Raw genomic sequence first — 23,506 nt, 5'->3', positions numbered from 1 at the left:
GCTTGGTTAAGAGTTTGCTCACTAGACTTTGGGACAGTGAAGTAGTGAGTAATGTGAAAGCCTCATCTGTTGGCTGTGAGACCCAGCACATATTGCTCAGACTGTAGCTTGAGCAGCTGTACAGCTTCTTACTCATCTCCCTTAACTGTGGACAGGACTGCCCACTGCTGCACTTCATCACCAGCATGGACAAGAAAATCCATGACGTGTTTTCTGGTTAGCTAACATGGAATACAGTTTGTTGGCATTTCTTCTTAAAGAAATATGGACTTTGATTATTCTGTTACTAAGATGCAATGTTTGAAACAACTATATACAGAAAACAACTTTTCTCAGGTCGCTGTACCAGGACAGATGCAGCCTTCTTACACCAAGATGGTATACCTTGGCGCTTGTATCCTTCAGTTCCATAAAGAAAAGGAATCAATGGCTGTATGAGATGCAACACATGTAAAACAGAAAATAGCTAAAATGAATGTAATTATATATGCTTCAACTTCTGGTTTCCCTGAAAAGCAGTTTTGTAGCATCTTTGGAATGAGTTTTTGTTGCATTTTTTTTTTCGCCTCCCCATTTTTATTATTGTCACTGTCATTACCTTCTGAAGGTCATCTTTTAACTCCTATCATTGCTGTTGCTCTGAAGCTTATAGGTTTTTCAAAGACGTGATAATAAGTATATGCAGATTCCATTTTCTTGTATGGTTTTATTGTTCTGCTGAAATGAATGCTGTGCAGGGAGAAAATCAGGAGAGCCAAAGCACAGCTAGAGCTCAACCTAGCTACAGACGTTAAGGATAACAAAAAATGTTTCTATAAATTCATTAACAACAAAAGGAGGGTTAGGGAAAATCTCCCTCCCTTACTGGATGCAGAGGGAAACATAGTCACAAAGGATGAGGAAAAGGCTGAGGTGCTCAATGCCTACTTTGCCTCGGTCTTTAGCAGTGGAACGAGCTGTTCCCTGGGCACCCAGCCTCGTCAGCTAGGAGAGAGGGAGGGGAAGCTGGACGAGGTCATCACAATTAAAGAGGAAGTGATCAGTGACCTGCTGCACCGCTTGGATGCACACAAGTCTATGGGACCGGATGGGTTACATCCAAGAGTGCTGAAAGAGTTGGCAGACGTGCTCGCCAAGCCACTTTCCATTATCTACCTGAAGTCATGGCTAACTGGGGAGGTCCCAATGGACTGGAGGGTAGCAAATGTAGCACCCATCTACAAAAAAGGCAGAAAGGAGGATCCAGGAAACTATAGGCCTGTCAGTCTGACCTCGGTAGCAGGGAAGGTCATGGAGCAGATCATCTTGAGTGCCATTACAAGTCATATAATGGACAAGCAGGGGATCAGGCCTAGTCAGCATGGGTTTATGAAAGGCAGGTCCTGCCTGACGAACCTGATCTCCTTCTATGACAAGATGACCAGATTATTGGATGAGGGAAAGGCTGTGGACGTTGTCTACCTAGACTTTCGAAAAGCATTTGACACTGTTCCCCATAGAATTTTCATGGAAAAACTGGCAGCTCATGGCCTGGATGAGCATACGATCTGCTGGATCAAGCACTGGCTGGGTGGGCGGTCCCAAAGAGTGGTGGTCAATGGAGTTAAATCCAGCTGGCGGTCCGTCACAAGTGGTGTCCCTCAGGGCTCAGTGTTGGGACCATTTCTGTTTAACATCTTTATTGATGACCTTGATAAGGACATAGAGTGTATCATCAGCAAGTTTGCAGATGAGACGAAGCTAAGCGGGAGTGTTGATCTACATGAGGATAGGGAGGCTCTACAGAGAGACGTGGATAGATTGGACCGATGGGCCAATGCTAATGGAATGAGCTTCACCAAGGCCAAGTGCCAGGTCCTGCACTTGGGCCACAACAACCCCATGCATCGCTACAGGCTTGGGGCAGTGTGGCTGGAGAGCTGCCTGGCAGAAAAGGACCTGGGGGTTCTAATTGACAAGCAGCTGAACATGAGCCAGCAGTGTGCCCAGGTGGCCAAGAAAGCCAATGCCATCCTGGCTTGTATTAGAAATAGTGTGACCAGCAGGAGGAGGGAGGTGATTGTCCCCCTGTACTCAGCACTGGTGAGGCCACACCTTGAGTATTGTGTCCAGTTCTGGGCACCTCAATAGGAGAGAGAAATCGAGGTGCTGGAGCGAGTGCAGAGGAGGGCAACGAAGCTGGTGAAGGGCCTGGAGGATAACTCTTATGAGGAGCGACTGAAGGAGCTGGGACTGTTTAGTTTGAGGAAGAGGAGGCTGAGGGGAGACCTCATCACTCTCTACAACTACTTGAAAGGCCATTGTAGAGAGGTTGGTGCTGGTCTCTTCTCACAGGTAATTAGTGATAGAACAAGAGGGAATGGCTTCAAGCTGCAGCAGGGTAGGTTTAGGCTGGACATTAGGAAAAAATTCTTCACAGAAAGAGTGGTCAGACACTGGAATAGGCTGCCCAGGGAGGTGGTGGAGTCACCATCCGTGAATGTGTTTAAGACTCGTTTAGATGTGGTGTTAAGGGATATGGTGTAAGGGAGAACTTTGTAGAGTGGAGTTGATGGTTGGACTCAATGATCCCAAGGGTCTTTTCCAACCTAAATGATTCTATGATTCTATGATTCTAATGTGAATTTAATTTCAGAGGATGAAAACAGTATTTTTGACTAATTAGTAACTCTACTGAGATGCTAAACTTAATCCCTTGAATCTTTGGCTAGGACTTGTTTTTATTTATTTATTTACCTTCCAAAATATAAAGCTGCTTTAATCACTTTGCAGTCCTTATACTGAACCTTACATACTGAACCTTACATACTGAACCTTGCATCAGTATATATGGCAGAGAAGCACTTCACCATTTCATGGAAACTTTTTAGCAAAAAAAAAAAAAGAACAAGTTCCCACGACAAGTAGACAAAATCTCACGTGTCATCTAAATATTAGATAGATCGCAACAACTGTTCTTGCAGGTGTGTTTGGCATTTTGCATAATCACATTTGCATTTTGACAGATTTGTGCTCATGGTGTGAATCCCCTCTTCATTTTGCATCCCTAGACACTTGGGTTGTGTGGGAGTGAGAATTGAGCATGCTTTTTCTTGTGATGGGCTATTGAGCCTGTGATTTGTTGAGGGGGGGCCCTACACACTCCCATTTTAAGATAGCGCTGGCTAATGCAGAAGTTCCTAACTTGAGGTTCCAAATTGGTTTGTTTGTTTGTTTGTTTGTTTGTTTGTTTTAGTGCCGACTTGCAGATTTAAAAATTCTCTGACATGACAAATAGTTATGCACGTCTCTCCATCTTAGAAATAAAGAAATATTGTGGTCACTGGTGCCTAGTGACAGGACCAGAGGCAGCTGGCACAACCTGACACACAGGAGGGTCCGTCTGAACATCAGGGAACACTTTTTCACTGTGAGGGTGACCCAGCACTGGCACAGGTTGTCCAGGGAGGCTGTGGAGTCTCCATCCTTGGAGATACTCAGAAGACATGTGGACATGGTCCTGAGCAACCAGCTGTCAGTGGCCCTGCTTGAGCTGGGGGGTTGGGCCAGATGACCTCCAGAGGTGTCTGCCAACCTCAACCGGTCTGTGATTCTGTGAAATACTATGTTTGGTCAAAGACGCTAATTCTCACTGAAGCTAATAAGATCACATCTTCCTTGTACAACAGTCAGAGGTGCTTTTAATCCAGGAGAGGCTGTTTATCTGCACTATCTGCGTCAAGGAAATTAGTTGTGAGAGCAGACCCTGATGGTCCTCAGCACATGGATGGGGAGGGAAGCCCAGTAAATCTGAAGAACTCTTTACAATTGGCTACGATACATCAAACAATATATAAAATGCCTTTTCAGGAAGAGGAGAAGCCTAACGAAACATTAAATACATCTGCCAGTAAAGATTACATAAGTGGAAAAGATGGATGGAGGGATGCCTGTTTATATTTAAAAATAAAGAGCGTTAGTGAAAGGTGAAAGTATATTTCATTGCAAATTAATTTCTTCATCTCCAATTTGCACTGCCTTGCTTGTGCTAGTACGTGGGAATAAAAATCTTGATACTTTTGGCAGTGGTAAGCAGTCTATAAAACAGAAATACCTTATTTCCATTATATTCCCTTATGAAAAAGGAGTTACTCGGCACACCTTTAGCTAGATAAACTGTTGAAATTGGAAGACTTAGATCAAAAAACTGCTCTCCTGCCCTCTAGTGTTGCTGTACAAGACCCAAATCAGCTGACGGATTTGTGTCCGTGTGAATTTATGCTGTCTTTTGGAAAACTGAAAACTTAAAAATTGATCCTTAGTCTAAGTGGAAGATGACACTGGGAGACCAAAGATGTTTTGAGCTTTCAGTAGTCACCTGCAGAGTTAAAGCACTGTTGTGTTTTAATGGACCATGCTGCCGTTCACTCACTCACGTACACAAACCCCAGAGGGTAGGGAGAAGAGGGAGAAAAGGAGGGAAAAAACCACTTATGGGTTGAGATAAAGACAGTTTAATAGCACACTAACGGAAGAGAAAATAATAATAATAATAATAATAATAATAATAATAATAATGATAATGGTAAAAGAATATACAAAATAAAACGACGCAATGCAACTGCTCTCACCACACGATGATCGGTTGCCCAGCCCGTCCCGCGCACAGACCGTGGATCCCTGCCCCCCGGCCAACCCCCATTTATACACCGAGCGTGACGTCTGTGGTATGGAACATTCCCTTGGCCAGCTTGTCCTGTCTGTGCTCCCTCCCAGCTTCTGTGGGAAGCTGAAAAAGTCCTTGACTTACCTATAAACATTACTTAGCAACAACTAAAACAATCTGTGTTATCAGCATTTTTCTCATACTAAATCCAAAACACAGCAGCTACTAGGAAGAACATTAACTCTATCCCAGCTGAAACTAGGACAAACAATTTTATTTTTCATAACCATTATTGCATATTCTCTCTTTTTTGTTGTTGTTTTTTTGTTTGTTTTAAAGCAGGATGGCATTTGTAGTTTATTTTCCACTGTAGGTCTAATAAATGTGTGAAGATATGTATTAGGTAGTGATTTTTTTAAAATGTTTCATGTCATTACTCTTCTGTTGATCCTAATCGCTGTATAAGTACCAAAGTAAAATACACAGTAGAATTGGTCTTGTTTTGTTAGTTTTTTTCTCTTTTTATTTTTTTTTCATTCTTTTATTTATGTATTTATTTATTTAGGCTTTGCTGATGGAAACACTTGGTTAAATTCAAGTCAAACTAGGCACTTCAAATGTGGTTATGGCTACATATCATTTATTCTGGGTTTGCAGAACTAATCATAGTCGTTGGAAACCTGTTCCCATTCTGTCTTAAATGTTTCTTCTGGATCACAAAAATATCATAAAGCTCACTGTCTTCTCTAGTTTAATTTTTCTAAGTATGTTTACTCATGTAGCCATTATGCCTAGGATCTGGAGTTTGTCTTCTACTTATTTCCAGATTCCCCTCTCCTCGCCTTTTACTTTCCTCCTCCAGTCTTTAGATATGGCTCAGTCTCTTCCTTCTGGCAGTCCCACATGGCTTTCGTCAGAAATAGCTAGCCAGCATTTAATAACCTTTGAAATTCCCAAGTGTAGACCCTGACTATTGCCAAAACAGGTATTATGCCATGACTTTTTGCACTATGTAAATAATGTAAACATATGAATAATAAGACATTTGTAACAATAGGCTCAACTGCAAAAAGAAGAGAATTCCTTAGTGAGATGTTGTTAAAATAAAATATTGTCAACAAATTTGTCATCTGGAACTCCATAATATGTGCCAATGGAAGTTTTTATGAATGGCTTTTTCTTGGTGATGGTTTTTATTTTTTATAAATTGTGAAATAATCCTCCAACCCTCAGCCAGACATTGGAAACCTGGTCTTCACAATACTAAGGCTAAAGAGAAATGGCCAACTAACACACAGCAACGTAGTATTGCTTTCTCGGTTGGATTTTTATGCACCCTTGCGAGGTTGAGCATTAATATGGTCCTGCAGTATAAAGGCAAGTTTATTTTACTCTGGTTTAGTTGATATTCTTTGCCTAACACCCAACCAAAAGCAAAGGTGCTGCCAGACAACAGCAGGGGTCACTGTTAAACGTGATTATAATGAGTCTCGGGGCAGTTTATTTGCAAACTGAACCTGTATCAATATATCAGCCATTCCAAGATTTGGATGAATTTTATTTCTCCAACTATTTTATTTCATCTGGAAGGAAGATAAACAAACGGATACCAAGATTTAACTGGGTGGCGGAATCTGTCTTCTGATCTATACGCAATCTTTCCAAAGGCATAACTTGTGTTTTGCATTCTTCCACGCTCATTTGTCACGGCATGGAATGATCTTACAAGTAGTTTTAGTCTTTTTTTTGATGAGTAAACTGAGATAAATGCCCTGTCTCAGACTAGGTTCATGGAACCAAACAGGACCCACTGCGAAGAACCTGCAGTGCCACAGAGTCACATTAGTCAGCAGGGTCTGAGGATGTCTCTTGCAGAACCAGTACCTTTAGCTCCTGTTCAGCATGGCTATGCAGACAGAGCCCTATTCCTTGGGTATTTTATTTTTTAACAGTGATTAATGAATTCTTCACCTATATTTTAAGTTTGAAAATAATCTCCTCCTGTTTCTTAGATTAATGAGAGATGAGAGTTGCATCAGCTTCAAGTCTTTGTCCTGAGTTGCATGGGAAATTAGAAAGGTTTCGGTAGCCTTCGTTATTTTCATCTCGTTCAGTGTGTGCAGCTGCAGGCCGTGGCTTGTACCATGAGGGCACACCTCTTTGGGTTGTATGTCTTTCCTCAGCAATATCATATTATGCGATCAAGATGTATTGCAGGGGAAGGCTGCAACCCTAGAAAGCATCTCCTCCAGCATGGGTCCTTTTTGCTCGTGTATTGGAGGGAAGGGAGGGAAGAGACCTAGTGGGAAGCACAGCCTTTGCAGCTTTATGGTGCAACCACCTCTCTTCTGCTCCAGGACCACTGGTCTGGAATAGGCAAGTTAGTTGTGGGTGCTGCTGTGATAAATTGAGACGGAGGTGAGCTGAATGAGTTTTATGCATGAGATTTGACAGCTCTGCTTACAAAAGGCAGGAGTATGTGCTTGCTGTGCGTGTCAGGCAAGTGGCTCCTAAGCACCGTTTTCTTCTTCCCTGCTCTGTTCCTCTGCAGCACTGGGGAGGGTGAAGGAACGGCACCTTGTATAAGTGCTGATGTGGGAAGCTTCAGGTGGTCCTGGGGTTTGGCAACCTGGAGTGCTGAAACACTGACTGTTTTTTTTTTCTGATTTTAGAGATCTTCAAACTGAAAATTAAACAAATGGGGAAAAAAAGGAGCCCTGCCCCAACGCGTGTCCAGTCTGTGATTGTTGCTATGAGGAAAGCTGAAACTGTGGCAAACTAGTTATAGCAAGGCTTTGCTACGATGCCTCTATTTTGTTTTCTGGTCAAGGTTGTGAGGCCACACAGTTATTATCATGTCTGTCAGCTTGGATGTAATAGTTTTTAAAAGCTATTTCTAATCAATGCAAGTATTTTAGGGAATATTTTAGGCATCAGTGGGCAGAACTGTAATGGTTTGGGCATTAGAGACTGGAAATAAGAGGCAATAACAGCTTCAAGCACTTCCACAAATGTCTGCAGAGCAAAAATCTGGTTTTGATGTACATCTTATAGGACCCTTAACTCATCTGTGCTCAGAATTTTATGTGGTAACACTGAATTACTTATCTTCAGACAGGAAAGAAACAACCCTGTTGGGAGAAATAAACATGACAAGGAGGAGGGAGAAATACACGGAGCTTTCACTATAGATAGGAAGGAGATGGAAGAGTTGCCTAGGGACCCTCTGGAGTGAATGGAGGTATGTGTGATGAATTTGGTCCTAGAAATGCTGATAGTCTGTCATTCCTTAGCAATTTAATTCACTGTGCTCACAGAATCTGAGGATACTTTTTCACTGCTTTTAGAAAATAGACAAGTGACATTATTGTAGCTGTGGTGACTGGCTGCCTTTACTGTAGGAATGATTTAGGTTGTTTTATTAAAGTCTATGTATGAGCTGGTGAAGAAAATGTTAGCATACTTCACTAGTCATATTGATAACAAAAGAGCTTGTACCACAGGCAAAATTTTTCCTGGGCTAAGAATAAGTACCATGTTCTTGTACAACATATTCTTTCAAAGCAGGTCTCATGATCATTGTGTTAACACACTTTTAAAATCGCTTCATTTCATTTCTGCCTGTGTTATTTCTCAATTTATCCTTCATCGCAATACTTGCAAGGAAATATACACGCATGTATACATACCTGCTCATCCCTTTCTACCAAAATAAATAAAAAAGAGAAGTCAGAGAGACCTTGAGCTGCATTCCTCAGTATATTAATCTATATCATCTTCCCTGTCCTTCAAAGGCCAGAGATATACATCCTCTCTGGGTCCTCTGGGTTGCACTCTGTGACAGTTATGTAAATTTCCCAGAAAAGTAACAAATTCCATAGAATAATCTGCTTTCCTAATACATGCCTCACCAAAAAATATGGCAGGAACTGGAATGTTGCTTGTCGAGTTCAGGCTTAATATCTTATTTGTTCCGTTTGGTTCCTTAGTAGATTCTGTGCTTGCCTTGGGCAATAGCAGCATGTTTCTTCATGATGAAATGTGATCAGTTATTTGTATGCTAGCTGTAAGAATGTAAGTGGCATCTCTGTTGGTTTGGCATGAGTCTTAAGAGGTAATTTTTTTCTAACTGCTGGGTTGATTGTTCTAGCCTCTAGATTAATGCACTTTTTTGGTAGCACAGCAAACTGGCCTCTGTGTGTTGCTGTCATACACATTATGATTTTTGCTAATTGACTCAACTTTAGCATGTGTTCTGCCTCCCATTGGTTCTGCAAAGCCAAAACCTGTTGGCTTCTTGATTGGAGGTCCGTCAGCCGACCTCATGGCATGTACAAATCTTCACATCTGCCTGGACCTTGATCAAAACCTGCGTGGAGACCTTATAGATCCAGAAGGTTATGGCTGGAGGTAGGGCCTGTGCAGCTAAGAAGGGACTTGCAGAGAGGTCCCAGGTTCTGTCTCTCATCACCAGCTTTCTCTAGTTTATCAGACTTCATCTTTCAGCTGATGCAGGGGATTGAACTGTGCTTGCAAATGGCCAATAAGGAATTCCCCTGGAGGAGGAAAGCTCCCAGCTGCCATAGAGCCAGTTTCTGCATACTGTCCTGTTTCCACTCCTGCCTGGCAGCGGCTGATAGGAAAGGACTGAGGCTGCGAAAAGGGGATCTCACTAAGCTTTATGTGGCTCATTGGACCAAACTGTAAACTGCTCTCTCCTGCATTGGGATTATCACAATCTGACCCAAAGGTCCGGGAGGCAGGACCTGCTCAGAGATGCTCCGTTTTCTTGTGTTTGTTGTTTGGAGGGCACTGGAGGGCGGTAGGAACTTGTGAGGCTTAATTGCACTCATGATGTTGATTGTAGATGGGCATTAGGCCTCGTGCATGTTCAGGGTACTCCAGGCTTACAGCTCAAGGACATATATTTGCTCTGAGTAAGCACGGTAACTCCGAGTGTCCAAAATGTATCAGTTACCATGGGTGAGTAGAATCTGATGTGCCTGGGGCAATGGTTTCGTTGTGCATACAGGGCAGGGTTGCTTTGCGCAGGAATCACCGGTGATGGTCACTGCACATGTGCAATTGCGGTAGTTTAATCCCCAAGGCAGCAGGGTGAGAGATGAAAGGAGTAGAGTTGGTAGCCCTGTCTAAACACAAAACCACAAAAACGGGGCAACTTTCTTTATCTTCCTGTTCGATCTCTCAAATCTAAACAGCCTGTGCTCTCTTTTGAATGAACTCAGTCTGGTGTCTGGGCTTTCAGTCTTAACGAACTCAACTAAGTTGAACTGTTTAGCCTTGCAGAAATGGAGGATTTGAAAACCATTTCCGAGAATTTCACATGTTCACCACAGTGAAATTAACACGGTCACTCTCTGCAAGCGAGTCACAAGTAGTTGGGCTTTAAAAGAGCTATGCGTTTCACTTCTGTGGGATAACAAATCCTCATCTGGAGCCTAGAAAGAACATATTTCTGTGGTGTAAAGAGAAGAGAGAGTCTTCTCCTCCGCTGTTCAAGGGATTTGCTCAACACATATTTCAAGAGACATGTGGAAAGATCTGCAAAGATCTCAGTCACTTTTGTGGACAATATGACTATACTTAGTAATTTCCCGGTCTTTCTAAGGCCATTAAAATGCATTTTCCAACTTGTGAACTGTTTATTGCTTTCTTCTGTGCAAATAAGTTTATTTCTTCAGTTGCATAATTGAGCCAAATTGTATTTCAAGTGAAACAGAAAGGCTTATTGGGGGGGAGCTTTAAAAGTACCAGTGAATTCAAGTAAACTCAAAAAAATCTAAGTGTTTTACTGAACTTACCAAAAGAGCATTTTTAGTGAGATACATATATATTTAAATTTATGTTGACCAGATATGCATGGTTCAAGGGAAAAAAGTTTCATCTTGAAAGTTTAGCCCAAAATATGCTTGGGAGCAGCGATTTGGATGAAGCCTTCTCCAGACCACGGAGGCTGAAGAATAAATTCGGGAGCTGAAAAGGTGGGACAGGACATGCACTCAGAGGTGTGGATTCCCCACAAGCTTTTGTTTACATAAATTAAAATGCAGTACTTGCCCTCCTGTAATTGTTAGTCACACCTGTGCCAATATGTTTCCTTAAGTTTATTTTGCACAGCTGCTGCAAGCCTGTGCCAGATGGCAACCTTGCTCTTCCAGCATGAAAAAAAGAATTGAAAGAACTAGGAAGGTCTCGGATCTCCATGTAAGTCCCTGATCCTGCAGGCAGTGGGAGCTTTTTATATAAAGGGCTTGTAAAGTCAAGTCCCCAGCATACTTTAACCTAGTACCTATGCCTGCCCTTTGATTTCAGTGGCTTGAGCTGTTTGCCATTACAAGTGTGGTCAGATGAACAACATTTTTAAAATGGAGGCAAACATCTTAATTCAAATTTGATTATCTAATTAAGATATAGAACCATATTTAGATATCCAACAAAAGGCGGCTTGATTTTTTGGTTTGCTTTCCATCTGAAAATGCTGGATGCCTTTGAAAACAGGGTATTTCATTTGGGCACCTAATTTAAACTTCCAAATCTGAGATTTTATTTTTCCCCCCCAAGTTCCGGGTGGGCTTGGCATGTAGGCCGTGTATCTTGTAGTGAGAATGTTCATTGCACAGAACACACAGATGAAATACGCTGAACTCTAATGTCTACTTTAGTATTGGAGGTAACATAATATGTAAGATACTATTATTCTTGTAAGAAGACCCAATTCCAAGCAAGATTTTAAAAAAGTGTATATATTTACAAACTCAGTGGTAGAAGGTGCTTATCATTCTGATAAATGACAAACATCAAAACAAAACTGGGTTTACAGTGTAATAATTAGTTGCATCGGGATAATACATTATATGTTGGAAAAAATGCGCAAGTGTCAACCTTGGCCCTTCTCTCAGCAAGGTCAGAGAATAAAAGTATTATGCCCTGTCAGGCGGCCAAAACCATTTTACAGCTCTTATTAGTTGCACTCAGCATAGAGGAAATGGGCTCTTGCCTTCAGCGCACAAAATCAAAGCCTGAAACGAGTTGTGCAAAACATTCAGACTGGATCTCGAACGTACTTGAAATCAATCTTGATGCAAGTCCGGACTAGCTCTATGCACTTGCACCCATTTGCTGGAATTTTATTTGTCTGATGTTTTCCAGCAAAGGTGAATGTGAACCTTGCTTTTTTACCCTTATCTGAAGATTTACAAACTTTTGCCGGTTTTTATGACTAGCATTATAGTGTGATCTGCCTTTTATACTTTTTTTAGCTCATACCATCAAGGGTTTGCGAATAACGCTCTGATTTTTCACAGCTGAGGTAAGGCTCGCTTCAGCTAATGTTCGAATATAATCCGATGGACAGAGAGCTGCCTCCGTGTATTTCTGCACCGACAATGAACTCGAACCAGTCAGGTTGTCTGTATCTTTATCGCATCTCTGCCAACCTGTTTCTTTCATCTATTAGTCACATTTTGTCTAGCCTGGGATGTAGCTGCAATGTTGAAATGCTTTAGCTAACAGCTGCTAATATGTTCTAGAAGCGTGATATAGGACGTATCAGTACTACAAAACACTTAAATCCAAGCTTTAACTCAAATCAGTTAACCAAAGCTAACTAACTCAGGTTAAAACAGCAGCAAAGATGAAGTAATTTGAACTTCACACAAGAAGCTTGCTTTCAAGGCTGTATGAACGTGCTTAGCAAAAGGAGATCAAACCTGCAAAAGATGTAAAGTAGAAAAGCTGCAGGAACTCTGACTAGTGGGTAACCAGTATTTCCTGATGGTTTATACCCTCTTTGCTTGTCTTTCGTAGTGGGTTTTCACAGGTGTTTAGGTAAGCGTGTCCAAGCTACAGCTCCACCCTCTTTGCTGTGTAGGGGCCCCCAGCAGCTGGCCCAAAATCCAAGTTGCGTTGTCCTCGGGAAGATGCAAACTATGCTTGGTGAAGACCACGCTTTCTTGCACTGTAACCTGTTAGTATATATTCTAATTTGGGCTAAGCTTCAAGCTAAGGAGTCTAGAAGTGAAAAGAAGCTTGTGCTAAGTAGACCGTTAAAAAAGCTCACCCCGGTTTGCTTTGCATGCTGCTGTTGCATGGAAGCCTGGCAGAGTTGGGGGGACCAAATTAAAACAATTATCAATAATACGCTGTTCAGCAAATGCTCCTGTTTCTGGCGGTGCTAGCAAAGTGGCAGGAGCAATTCAAAGGCCGCAGTCCCCGCAACAAAGCACTGGCAGCGCACAAATGATGCAGGAAGGGCCCCATGAAGGACAACTGGAGGGGGCGGGGAAGGCAGAGGCAAGAAGTGATTGTCTGTCTCATGATAATGGGACCAATTTTCAGTGCAGCTATGCCAGCTGAGCTCCGGGGAGGCTCCAGGGAATCCAGCTCAATGGGCTTTAATTTGTGCGTATGTGTACAGATTATATATGACAGGCGCGATTCCTCATGCCTTCCAAATCACGGCACTGTACTTAAACCCTAATACATAGATAATGCAGATGTGAGATAATCAAAGCAGCCTTTGTCATACTGGAAACTGAAACTCTTGAGGGCAGAGCTTAATCAATGTATTATTGGAACTAAAATTCCAGCTTTACTGTGGTGATTGTATTACTAGGTGCCATATTTAATTCATGAAGAAAACTACGAGTTTTAAAATTGGAATGAGACTCAGAATTTGCTGGTTGATGCAGAATGTAAAATTAATTTTCCATTGGTCATGAGCATCAAATAAATAGGTAAGAAAGAGCAAAAAACCTATCTTGTCTGTTTCCGGATTCCTTTTATCAGATTCTTAAAGGTCTCAAAAATGTTACAAGAAAACACTGAAGAAAGGTAGCTGTGATTCACTTCAGAAATTGCATCTCTTTTTACTGAAAAAGGCTTTTCTTCTGTTCCTTGAACAATGTATGTAAATGTCAAGCTTCTGTAGGCTGAAGAAAGATTTCAGCATTATTTAAATATATATTTGTAAGAACATTATTAATTCCATATGGTTTTGGTAATATTACCTTCTTTTTGTTCGTTTTTTCAGATAGGTGAATTGCTAGGAGGTGGTAATATATCACTTCTACATATACGTGCAATGGCAGTAATCATTAGCCTTGTTCTCAAGCTTGTACGTTCTCCTACAGCTTTGGCAACATTTGCTTTAATTAAAAAATAAAGAATCTGCTGATTCAAAAGAAAATACCACGGTGAAATAAATCTGGGTTATATTTGGCTAATAAGGAAGCACAGGACGGTGCAGGATGTGGAGGTGACCAGGATGTTCCATTCCAGCTTTCCTTCCTCATTTAACTTTTCTTTGGCTGCTCCAGCTAGAAACGACGCACGAGAGCTGGAACAACAGCAGGCGTGGAGGTTTTTTATTACCTGCCCCTCTGATACAGCAGCACCATACCTCCGTCTCCCTTCCTGTAGGCTCCTTCTTTCCCACCCTGGGGCTATTCTTTCTCCTGATGTCCCGTATCTTCCCCCATGTATGGTTTTATAGACGCTGTTCTTGCGAAAAAGAAGTTACCCTGTAAATGGGAGAGATGTAACAGTACTTCAGGATGACAAATTACGCAGCGTCTTCCTGTAGCCCAACAAACTCTAGTGCTTCCACACATTGTGGTTCGTATGTTTGTTCAGACCCTGGCTTTTCATCTGTAGAAAAGCAAAAGAATAACTAGACCTCATGCTGGCAAGGAAGTGACATCCACGCATGATATTTTGAGCACCAACCTCTCGCTGACTTGTGAACCTGGACCTCGAACACTCCAGTTATCTGTGTACAGATTTACGTAAATGTGCTTGAATTTGCAGAAGTGGCTGGGGACAGTTAAATTTATATTATATGGAAGAGTAGCTGCTTTCCTTGGCGATCTAGTTGATTTGTCCTGAAGTGTTAACTGATCTTTAAGAAATATGTATGAACGGTGACTTTGGAGTCAGGTGCAAATATGACCCTCTTGACTAATATGACAGTAGCCCTTTTGCCAGAGTTCGTCGTATCTATAGTGGAGGTAGCGTTTCCATCCTTCACAGTAGGGTGTATGAAGGGATAAGTGCATTTTAATTCTGAAGGGACAAGTCAACAGTGTAAACCACAGATTTAAACAAACCACCGTGCTGTACTCTGTCCTGGTAGCCTGTAGTTGTTGCTGTGTGACGCTGCTGCTTTCTTTGCACTTACTTTGTGCTGATTTAGTTTTTAAACACATAGAAGTTAAGTGTGTTACTACATATACCACGTTCCTTCTAAATAAACCCTACCTTTTATTTTAGAAACACATTTAAAACATAGAGCAATTAAGCTGACTTCAGTGAGGTTAGCAAGGAGAGTCAAACATGAGTGTTGGGAAGGAACAAAGATCCTCACTGTTACAGTTTTATTACAACTTTTGTGGTACTTTTTTTTTTTTTTAAAGTCAAGTTCCTGCTGGGGTGTCAAGTGTCACACTCAAAAAGAAGGTTTCTTAACTTCGTAAGAGCAAAGGAAAACTTGAAACATGAACCTTGCATGTTCTGTAACTACAACGCAAATAAGATTCACAATTCAGATTTCAGCTTCACAACTTTTAATGCAATAAGTGCAACATTTTTTGAAGGCCTGCTTTATTTATGTATTTATATAAACTGCAGGCTGTATGATTTCAACTCACTATTCTTGCTTAAACTCTGGGCCTGGAAACCCAGTTGAATAGTTTTGTCCTGAAACCATAAAAAAATCCATGTTTTTAAAAAAAAAAGAAAAAGAACAATAATTCAGGAATATTTAAGTAATATTCCTTTTAATGTGGTAAATATAGAGAAATAATAAAATGAATACCCTTATACTTGGTGTTTGTCCAGTTAAAGGTGGTGGTGAATACCAGATTAGTCATTCCTAACTTGGAGAGACCCTGATTGTGTCTATATTCATAGATTTTCCACGGTAACCAACATGGATTATTGAGTTGCAACCATTTTGCTGAGCTCCATGTGTTTCTATTGACCGTTAGGAGAACTATTTTGGTGTTAAATACTGCCAGGCTGTGATTAACCATTTTTTCACTTTACTGAAGGAATATGTGCCTTTACTTCTTCCTTGCAGAAGCTGTGGTCTTAATCTTAAATTAGTCTTCAATGAACTGATTCAACACATTAACCCACTGGAAAACTATTCTCCTTTCTGAAAAGAAAAGAAAAGAAAAGAAAAAAGAGAAGAGAAGAGAAGAGAAGAGAAGAGAAGAGAAGAGAAGAGAAGAGAAGAGAAGAGAAGAGAAGAGAAGAGAAGAGAAGAGAAGAGAAGAGAAGAGAAGAGAAGAGAAGAGAGAAGAGGTTTTCCTTTTATCCTGGACCTGACCTTGCTTGGGGTTTAAAGAGCACAACTATTGGTGTGAGATAAACAGAATGCAAAAGGGGAGCAAGGAGAGGGCTAAAAGGGGGAGAGTGACTTCTTGTTTCCCGTGGCCGTGAGCTGGTAGTGACGCTCAGCCCAGCCATCATTAAAACTGCATCACGAGTTTTCTTTTGACATGGTTTCTTAATGGGAGGTTTTTATATCCACAGCAATTTCAGTAAAGATAAGGCTGCTAGTCTGGATTGACAATAGTGCAAATGCAAGCAGAATCTGTCACTCACATTAACATTTCCTGTAACTCTTAACACTCTTTTTTATGGTGGTACTTTAGTTCTCTTTTGTTGCAAGTATTTGGCTGGTAATCATACCAGTGTTTTAGTAGCAAAGCATTTTAACGTTGGAGCCAGGGATTTGAAGAGAGCGACATTTCTACTTAATTACAAGGCAAGTGGCATTTGATCAAACATTCTAGGTTATTATCATCCCAATCTGAATCTTTTAAAGAAGAAAAGGAAACAAGAATTTAGTTTGGTTCAATGATATAAATTGTAAGGGATAGCTGGCCCCTTACAGAGTGACTTGATGATCCAACCTGGAACCACGTGAAGCAGGGGACTTTAGACGTGTTTGAGTACAGCCACAAGGGCACTGGATGTTTTCATTAAAAAACAGAACTGCTATTAAAGCCAAGCTGTCATCTTCCTTCTGATAGCGAAGGAAGTTTTGGTTCATTAAATTACTGTCTTTTTGGCTCTTGTTTATAGGGTGCGTAACCCTTCTTTTAGAAACGAGGGAAGAGCGGACGCGTGCTTCCCCGGTGCGATTGCTGTAACAGAGGTGCACAACAAGGGCTGTGTTTGTCTGTCCTGGCACCGTCCCATGCTGGCCGGTGGCTTGAGAGCCACAGAGCCCTGCGGCTGGACGCTGCCTGGGGGTCACCCCCTCTACGCTGGGTCTGGGCATACCCAATGCGCTCTAGGACGTACATTGCCACAGCACATCGGGTCAGTTCCACAATTGCTTTGGGCAAACAAGAACCCTTTTTCCTTCTCGACCCAGGCACTGAGGTATGGTGAAGCTTTTCTTTCTAGTGTGGTGGGTTTGGGGATCCTGCCATGGGAAGCTGTGAATTTTCTGAAGTGAGGAGTTTGCAGTTTTACGGCAGAGTCACTGAAGTATTGGAGAGTTGGGGGTTATGGTAGCTGTTATTTCTACTCTCAGTTCAGGACTATAAAGACGTAGTCCTGTATTTTAGAGTTTCTGTGCTTCCGAAAGTAAGTTTTCATCATTAGCATTTCAAACATTACTCACTAAACCATATTGCAAATGAGAAAGGAGAAAATGTCTTAGAAAGCATTTCCAAGTGCCAGGAAGTAAATAGTTATTGCTGGGGTGTCTGCTTGGAAAGCTGTCAGCCTCCAAAATAATTACAGATTAAATTCTATTTCAGATAAAGCAAGAGCTGATACTTCTTCCTTCCTGCTCGCTTTCGGTTGATACCTCTTCCCAGAGAACTGCTGCTACCTTCCTCAGCTATGCTAAGATCAGTTTGTACTTTTAATACACAGTTTCTTTTGAAGAAGTGGAATTTAAAAATACATAATGCAGAATATACATTTCAGGACGGAAGCGTCTGTCCCCTGAACTGTAGATCAATGGTGGTCTAAAAGAGTGGTAGATTGTAACATGCAGAGAGCCAATGGGTCACGTGGTGCTGTTTCTCCACGTTTCAAGCTGCTAAATCCCATTAAAACGGAAGCTAGAAGCAAATTTCATGTATTTTTAGTATTTTTGCTCTGTGAATGCAATTACTGTGGCTGACACAAAAGCTGCATAAAATCATGAGTAAAGAAGGAAGTGGTCGCTGCTGCTGTGCTGGGAGGGTGTTGGTCCAGGGAGCCTTCAAAGAGCCTCTGGAGACTTTCCAAAACCCTCACTCTGGAGTATTTACTGTTGCCCAACTGGGTCCTCACTGGGGAGGCTTTGGGTACTGAGATGAAAATTGTCACGTGGGGAAAAAACCCTAATCTGAATCGGATCAATTAGCTCTGCTACAATCCTTTTCCCGGTTAGGCTCCTTCTTTGCTAGCTTTTATAAACTCAAAGGAGTTTTGTTGGTAATTATAAAGGAAGTGGCTTTTATGCTATTCTGCTTTATGCTTTTTTCACTACACTGAATACGCGGTGTGTTAAATATCTACACTCTTACAGAATACTTGAACTTCTGGTATCCTAAACCATGAGTCCTTCCACCTGCCTCTCCCAGGCATCCCAGCTCAAGCTGGAGGTCTGCCTGTAATATTTTCTGAGTTCAGCTGTGTAGTTGAAAAGGTTATCACCCTCACAAGTCCAGTCTTTTCTGATGCTAGAAATTACCACCTGCATAGGAACAGCGACATTTTAACTTAAACTGCAGAAACCAAAGTATGCTGATGCACAGGGTCGCAATCACAAAATGAGCCCGCAAGCCCCTGTTTTGCTGGTCCACCATGCCAGGAAAGGAATTGCTTCCAGAATAAAAGCAGCGAGGACAGTAACATTTCCAAATGCCATTGTTATCCAAGATGGAGTAAGAGCCCTTTGCTACTTCCTAAATTGCTTTCACAGGAGACTAGTGGAATAATGCTATTTCTGGAACGCTGTCTTGTTCTAGTTGTTCTTTCCCTTTCTGTGGCAGACATGTTCTCTTTCTTTTTCCTTCCTCTTACTCTTCACACCTTCTTCTTTCAGTTGCTTTTCTCTTTTTCTGGCTTGTTTAGATGTTTTTCTTTTTAAATTCCCCTTCCTGCCAGAAAAGAGAGATATCAGTATAAATGTATGTAAAATAAAGAGCCTGCCACTGCCTTGATTCTGGAGACTGGAAAAAAGTGTTTTCTAGTGACTGCTTCTTACAGGTGTTCTAGTACCTGTTCATTACGGAACACAGACTTAGCAGGTATGTGGGGAAGGTTGCAGGATGTATTTAGTTCTCTATGAGAATTTATTTATGCATTTATCAAAATCTGCCAAAATCAAAAGTTGGTGAACATATGAATACCTGAAAAAATATCTTACAGCCATAATTTTTGTATTTTCTGATTATGGAGCACCTTGCTTTACAACCTTACTATTTTTAATGTATTTCTTTGACTTGTAATGATACTTCCACAGTAATTAAAGCTGCATAATTTTTTCCATTGTAGAAGCCTCTCTTTTAGTTGCTTACTTCTTTGTCAAGTCTCACCTGTTTGGGTTGAAGCTTTCTATACTTGCTTTCTGCCTCAGATTGAATAGTTTTGGAAATCTTTATTAAAAATGAGATGGCTGCGTTCAAGAATGGTCTCCGGACAGCAGCTGGTGAGAGGTTCTGTTTCTTTTTTACAATGCCAGAATTTTTATTGCTTTTTCTTTTGAATGCTTTGCCTCTCCTGAGCAAATCCTCTGGAATTAGAACTGGGACCAAAGATTTGGCAGAAGGATAGTCCTGGGATAAAAGAAATACTACTTACTGTCCTCCGAAGACTCAGATAGATACGGATGAGCTACACATTTGAAAATCTTTTTACATATGTTCAGAAACTACAGACTTCAAAAAGATTTATTTCAGCGGCCTCAGGCTAGAGGTAAGGTAAGGTAGTGAATATAGGGGCTGAGCAACACCCATATGTATTGAATCAGACTCGCCTGACAGAGGACATCCCTCCCAAATCACGACACGTGACCATGGAGGCCCAGCAGTCCAAGGGGACAGGGAGGATGGGGAAAGGCAGAGCTGATGCCAGTTCCTTGCCTGGTGGGCAGTGCTGCGGCTTCCCTCTGGTTTGGGAGGAAAGTTGGGAGTTTGGGAGTTAGTGGGCTCAAAGCCAGGGAGTTTGGATGTGGAAAGGTTAAAGGCGGTCAATTTTCTTTCTCTGGGAAAGCTTGCTAATACCTCATATAGCTGTTTTGCTGTAGTTTTCTTTACCTCTGTAACTAATGAAAAGAAGAAGCTGGTTAATTTGCTCAGAATGGCCAGCGTGGGTTTTGGAGCCCTCAGTGCATACGCCCACTTGGTCACCTTAAATATTGCTGCAGTGTTTGGCTGTTTCTCTCAGGGAACTGGTAAGCCATTGCTTCTTTTTTTAAAAAAATTATTTTTAGCTTTATTTCTGAAAGCACCGTCTCTCTGTGGTGGACAGTCTGATTGTAGGAAGTACAGCACTTACAAGTCACCTAATAAAGTCTGACGAGCGCTCTGGGATTCATTCGATAAGAGTGGCTGTATAAATGAAAGGCTGTTAATTGCGCGGCTGGCTGCCGCGTGCAGTTAATCCCCAGCGCAAAAGCGCAGCAAAAGGCACTGTATGGGCAGTTCCGATTTGGAAATAACTGGGAAGGAAAGAACAGAAGCTCAGGGCTACCTTTTGGCTCTGTGATTTACACCGCCCACGAGGATATGGCGCAACATTGGCCATGTATTTTTCAGCTCGTTGCCAATCCTCATGCCATTGCTGAACTTGATACTGAGGCGGGGACTTTGTAATTCTATCCAGAATGGCGCGGTTCTCCTGGTTCTCTCTCCGCAGCTCCTGCTTTCGTTTTTCTCCATTTAAACTAGAGAGGAAAACCATGTAAGCGGAATCAGACTTCTTCATGCTTGTTCATGTTCCCACATCTAGGAGCCCAGAATGCGAAATATCTGTCAATCTTGTGTCAGGGGAAAATTTGCCTAAGGTTTTATACCTCTCCTACAGGGACTTGCTCCTCCTTGATCTGCATTAACTGTCCCTTGCAACCCAATCCTTTTGTCCTCCTTAAGAGGATAGTCTTTGTTCAGTATCTTCCAAATGCAGCCCTGCCTGTATGGGGGTTTGGTGTATTCTACAAGAGGAAAAATGCTAGTTTTATCTTGGATTAACGCCAACCCTCCCATCTTGGCATTGCTGTAGTGCAGTACTGTAGGTGAGGGCATGGCCGGTGTCTGAGACCCTTAACGATCAATTTCAGTTACTTTGCTTTATACATTTAACTTGTGTACAAACCTGATGAACCGAGTTGGGAAGCATGAAGATAACAGACATAAACACAGATAACAGAGATTGCCTCAAACACCTTGCAAACTTTCTGTGATTTCTTAGACTGTAATTTCCCAGGCAGCCGAGCTGATCTCGTAGTGGCCTCCTTTCACCAAAAAAGGAAGGACTTGCTCTTTTCCTTCCCCTGCTCACCTCCCCGCTGCTCCCAGCTGTGTGGTCTTCTCTCCGCCTTGCACCAGCCCTGGAATTCATCACTTTGCAGAAAGCGGCAGAAAAACCCTCCAGGTTTGTTTGTTTTTGTTGGGTTAGTTTTCTGCTGCTGTCTCAAGTTTAACTAGCTAATGGAGAGGATTGATGAAAACCAGAGTTGATCCAAAGAAAACAACCAGAGTTTGCCACTTGAATCAGGAAGGGAGAGAGGGAATGAAAAGGGGGAAGGATGCTCTGCTCCTTCCGTATCTTATGGAGTCACACCTTCAGCAGCCGAGTTAACTGATGCTTGTTGATGCCTGCACTGATCTGGGTATTATTCACTAGTGACAAACCATAAGTGCTATGATGTGGATTTGCATGACATGGACATGACCAACTCTGTTTCAAATCATTTCTGTCTTCCCAAGGAACTGTGCAAATGTCAGGATATTCGTGACGGTGACTTGTAGTGAGTTCTACCTAGGTCACTTGCACCTGAGCTGCATGTTGGTGTCTGGAGACACTTCAGGGCCCGATGAGCAGTCGGTCTGTCATGAAGTCATCCATAAATGAATCACAGGAGGTAACAGCTGCCACCTGAGTTATACAAACCATTCTCTTCACTTCAAAAGCCTGTCCCTGCTGTTGACTGGTTTGCTGTGCCCTATTCGGGGTGTGAATTTCCTCCTGAAGCAAAAATATGTTAGGTGGTTCTCTCCAGTGATAAATCCTCAAGGTGTATTTTGCTTAGTGTCCTTTGAGCAGTAAATTATATTTTCACTTCTGCCTGCTGCCTGCTCCACTTTTCTTTTTAATTTTATTTCTGTTCTTTGCTCTGTTTTTATTTCATCTCTAAGCTTTGGATCTCCCTCTTTCCGGTGGTGTCTGTAGGAAAAACTGGCAAAGTCAGCAGCAATGACTCACTCAGCAGGAACAACAGCTTTGCTGAGGCATAATAGGTTTACTTCATTTATTTCCCTTAAAAGTAGGGCAATGTTCTTTCTCTCTCATTCCCCCTCCCCCCCTTTTTTTTTTTCATTCCCTCAGTTATTAAACCGAAAAACTATTTTAAAGCCATCTTCTCTTCAACAGAAGGTAGGAGGAAAATGACCCGGCATTGGATTTCATGTGACAGGGCAAGCAAATGGCTTTCTGAAGTGTTGATTATACCTTAGGCTGCCTTTTAAAATACATGTCCTCACAGAGCAGTTTATCCTTAGCTATGTTTGTCACTGGGGAGGTAACTTGATAACCACATAGAAATAGTGCTGCTGATGTTACCTTTTGGCCTTAGCGTCATTTTTGTTGTCGATTTGTCCCTTTGTTCTTATGATGCAGGACATCTTCTCCAGCAGCAAATGGTTGTCTCTTTCGATGACAGAAAGTCGGTCTTCCTCCAACTTTGTTTACAGAATGGGTAAAGAAATGCTTCTGTTTTCACAAGGCCATAGCAAGCAGCAGTGATGTACCATGGATACCTAACAGAGTGTTCAAAATGGCTGTCCCCTTCTCTCACAGAGTGTGACAGACACCAATCAGGTAAAACTCTACTAGTGTTGAGAGAACCCTTTGTTTCACCATTTTAAGGGTGATGCAATGAGAGAAAGCCCATTGCAATGCTGTGAATTTGACCCTGAAACACTTTCCTGCAACCACAGCAGCAGCAGCAGCTTGTGTGATTAGCAAATGCATTTCATCAGTATAAGCAGAATTTCTATAAATATTTGTCAGTGTATTTTCCAGGATCACCGCTATCACTTGTGTCTCTAGCAGCCTTCGTAGACTCTCGTCAAAATCTAGGCAACGGTGATGGACACTGTACAAACACATGATGGGACTCATCCGGGCTCCTCTGAAGACAGTGGGAGCCTTTCTGTTCTCTTTGGTGGGCTTTGGATGAAACGGTAATTTTTCCATTGACTTCAGTGAGATTTGGATGAGGTCCAGTTGTAGGCCATTTTTGTCCTGGAGGGGTTGCAGGCCAGTGTAAGGAGAGAAGCAACAACTGGGTGTGACGAACACATGGAGAGGGACGTATGAGGCAGTGTAAGCTAGCTCTGTTCATCCTTAGCATGATTTTAAGTCTCTTTAACTTCAGTTTTAAAATGGAAGATTATTAATAATCTCTGAAATTAACTGTATAATGGGCAAAGTACCATAGTGTCAAAAGTGTGATGAAAATTGAGGGAGTCCAGTGGAGGAGGGAGAACCCCTTTGGATATCCGGGGGCATTGTCTAATTCATAAAAAATGTTACCGTATTGTTTTTTGAAGAACACAAATCCATGCTAAAAGTGTGTTTGTGGGGATTGGGAAGAAATGGGGGAGA

The 23,506-nt window shown here is 41.9% G+C and overlaps 1 protein-coding gene across 1 annotated transcript; it reads right to left on the bottom strand.

Moving 5' to 3' along the window:
- Window positions 1–15,809: 15,809 nt before the first annotated feature.
- Window positions 15,810–22,650, bottom strand: CFAP97D2 (CFAP97 domain containing 2). Its single transcript, XM_063323656.1, is given in 3 exon segments — window positions 15,810–15,821; window positions 20,372–20,564; window positions 22,460–22,650. Coding segments are annotated over 3 exon segments (396 nt in total).
- Window positions 22,651–23,506: the final 856 nt, after the last annotated feature.

The sequence above is a fragment of the Chroicocephalus ridibundus genome, chromosome 1 (genome assembly GCF_963924245.1).
Source record: "Chroicocephalus ridibundus chromosome 1, bChrRid1.1, whole genome shotgun sequence".
Classification (NCBI taxonomy): Eukaryota; Metazoa; Chordata; class Aves; order Charadriiformes; family Laridae; genus Chroicocephalus; species Chroicocephalus ridibundus.
Note: the sequence above shows the minus strand (reverse complement) of the source record. Positions and strands in the feature narration are given on the sequence as shown.